Genomic DNA, 2367 nt, shown 5'->3' with positions numbered 1-2367 from the left:
GAAAAGCGCGTTAAGGGGGTGAGGGTGGTGGAAGAGGATGCAGATCGCGAAAAAGAAATGAGGGGGAGGGGGGCTGGGGGCTGATTGGGGGCTGGGTGTCAAGCAGAGGGAGAGAGAACAGTGATGGAAGAAGTGAGAGAGAATTTAATAAGGAGAGTGTACGTCGTCAGGCACTGACAATCATTGACCTCGGGAGGGGGAATAAAGAGAGAAAGCTACCGTTGCCGTAGAAATCGCTCAGCATTATGATACGAAGTTTTAATGAGGGCACGTCGACAGGTTCAAGCAGGACGCAAAGATCGTCGCAAAACAATCAAGTGCACCGAAGTTGAATACACCTCTGAATTGTTTCCCAGAAAACGCTAACTCTTTAAATATCCCATATTAGCTCAATATGTAGCCTACAACAGACATGGAGCCATCCAGCATGCTTATAATCAAGATAAATTATCGGTCTCCACATGATAGCTATTCAGACAGTTTACTGTGATTTCAACTAATTGAAACAATCATCTTCAGATTTTAACAGCTGTCGGGGGCCATGGAAGTTGCGTTGTTGTGCCCACGACGTAGTCACAGTGACATCTTGCGGTGATATTCTCTCACTTTCCCTAATATACTGTAGCCTATTTGACCAACATCAGGGGGCGTTGAAATTGTTCTTCGCCCTTAGCGGTGGGTGCAGCGGAGCTCTGTCTTGTTGTCTTATTTTTTAGACCATGTAGGCTACACTATCAAATTATAGATTTTGACTATGTTCACTGCATTCAGAGGTGAACTGGCACTTTGCAGTATTGCTTGTGACTGTGTTAGTCTGCAAAATAGTGAGAATGTGCATATGACTATTTTTAAAACTTTATTATGCATAATAATTCCATATTGCAATGGGTATAGAACAGTCGTAGTACTGACATATACAGACAGATTTGACAGAATACAATATTTGCAAGATGTAGGCATTCACAACTTCAGTTCCTCTACCCTGTCTCTTTATCTCTTGAGTTTTCACTCATTCACTCACTACCTATTTCTTTCTTTCCTTTTTTCTCTCTCTCATACACACACACACACTCCCTCTCTCACCCACTCCTTTCAGTCTCTCTCCCTATCTCTCTCTCTCTCTCTCTTTCACACACACACACACACACTCCATCTCTCTCACTCATTTCTTTCAGTCTCTCTCTCTCTCACACACACACACACACTCCCCCTCTCACCCACTCCTTTCAGTCTCCCTCCCTCCCTCTCTCTCTCTCTTCTCTCTCTATCTCTCTCCAGCATCACTCTCCAGCACCCTCACCCTCCCATCCTTGTCCTTGTAGACCCTCACCCTCCTAGTGCGCACCACCCGCCTCACCGGCCGCACCGTCCTGACGGTGTACCTGCGGGTGGGCTGCCGCGCCAGGCTGCCTGCCCGCTCCGCCGCCCCTGGCGTGCCCACCCCGGGACGCCAGCGGCACCGTGTTGCTCCCCTCTCCTCCGCTCTCCCTCCGTCTCTCTCTCCCTCTCCCCTCCTATTCCCATCATCATCTCCTCCTGCTGCTGCTGCTGCTCTTCCTCATCCTCATCCTCCTCCTCCTCCCCTCGCGTGCGGTATCCGTAGCGACGGAGGACAGGCTCCAGGGTTGCTAGGCGATGGTTGAGGTCGGTGATGCGCCTCTGCAAGTGCAAGACTTCTCGGAACAGGTCGTTGAGGGACTCGGAGAGAGGGCGGACCCTATGGGAGAGAAGATGAAGTTCAGGGAGAGCAGGGGAATGTGTGTGTGTGTGTGTGTGTGTGTGTGTGTGTGTGTGTGTGTGTGGGGCGAGTGTGCAGAAGTGTATGAAGAATATTTTTGTGTGTATACGCCTGTCTGTGTGTGTCTCTCTCAAGTTCTGTCTCTGTCATACACACACCGTGTGTTTGTGTGTGTGTGGGTGTGTGTGTTTCTGTATGTCGCGTGTGTCTTGGACACTGTGTTTACACAGTGTAGAGTGAGTGTGTTTGTGTGTGTGCTTTAAATGTAGCAGTGTGAGTGTGTGTGAACAGAGCAGAAGTGGTGTGTGTGTGTGTGTGTGTGTGTAGTGCATATACAGTTACATACAAAACAGTGTTAGAAGGTTAAAATAATAATAATAATAATATTATCTCTATAGATATGTTCATATAACATACATCCACAAGCACATGTACTGTACCGTATGTAGTATGTATGTGTATGTGCAAACACTCTCATGCATATGCATAGTATAGTATAGTATAGTATAGTATAGTATAGTATAGTATAAGTCAAGTCAAGTCAAGTCAAGTCAGTTTTATTTAGTATAGCCCATTTAATATGCACAGAGTGCAACCCAAAGCGCTCCACATATAAGACGTTTAGTATA

At 46.9% G+C, this 2367-nt stretch overlaps 1 protein-coding gene across 3 annotated transcripts in view; it reads right to left on the bottom strand.

Moving 5' to 3' along the window:
* Positions 1-1226: 1226 nt before the first annotated feature.
* Positions 1227-2367, bottom strand: part of si:ch211-243a20.3 (uncharacterized protein LOC100151507 homolog) — a 12807-nt gene continuing 11666 nt past the window's right edge. For 2 of the 3 annotated variants that reach the window (XM_048248719.1, XM_048248718.1), the window contains exon 4: positions 1227-1717. In XM_048248719.1, the coding sequence (XP_048104676.1) occupies positions 1354-1717 (364 nt within the window). In that variant the 3' untranslated portion in view covers positions 1227-1353. The remainder of the gene's footprint in view (positions 1718-2367) is intronic. The other variant, XM_048248720.1, reaches the window with a different exon arrangement.

This window comes from Alosa alosa, chromosome 7 (genome assembly GCF_017589495.1).
Source record: "Alosa alosa isolate M-15738 ecotype Scorff River chromosome 7, AALO_Geno_1.1, whole genome shotgun sequence".
Taxonomy (NCBI): domain Eukaryota; kingdom Metazoa; phylum Chordata; class Actinopteri; order Clupeiformes; family Clupeidae; genus Alosa; species Alosa alosa.
Note: the sequence above shows the minus strand (reverse complement) of the source record. Positions and strands in the feature narration are given on the sequence as shown.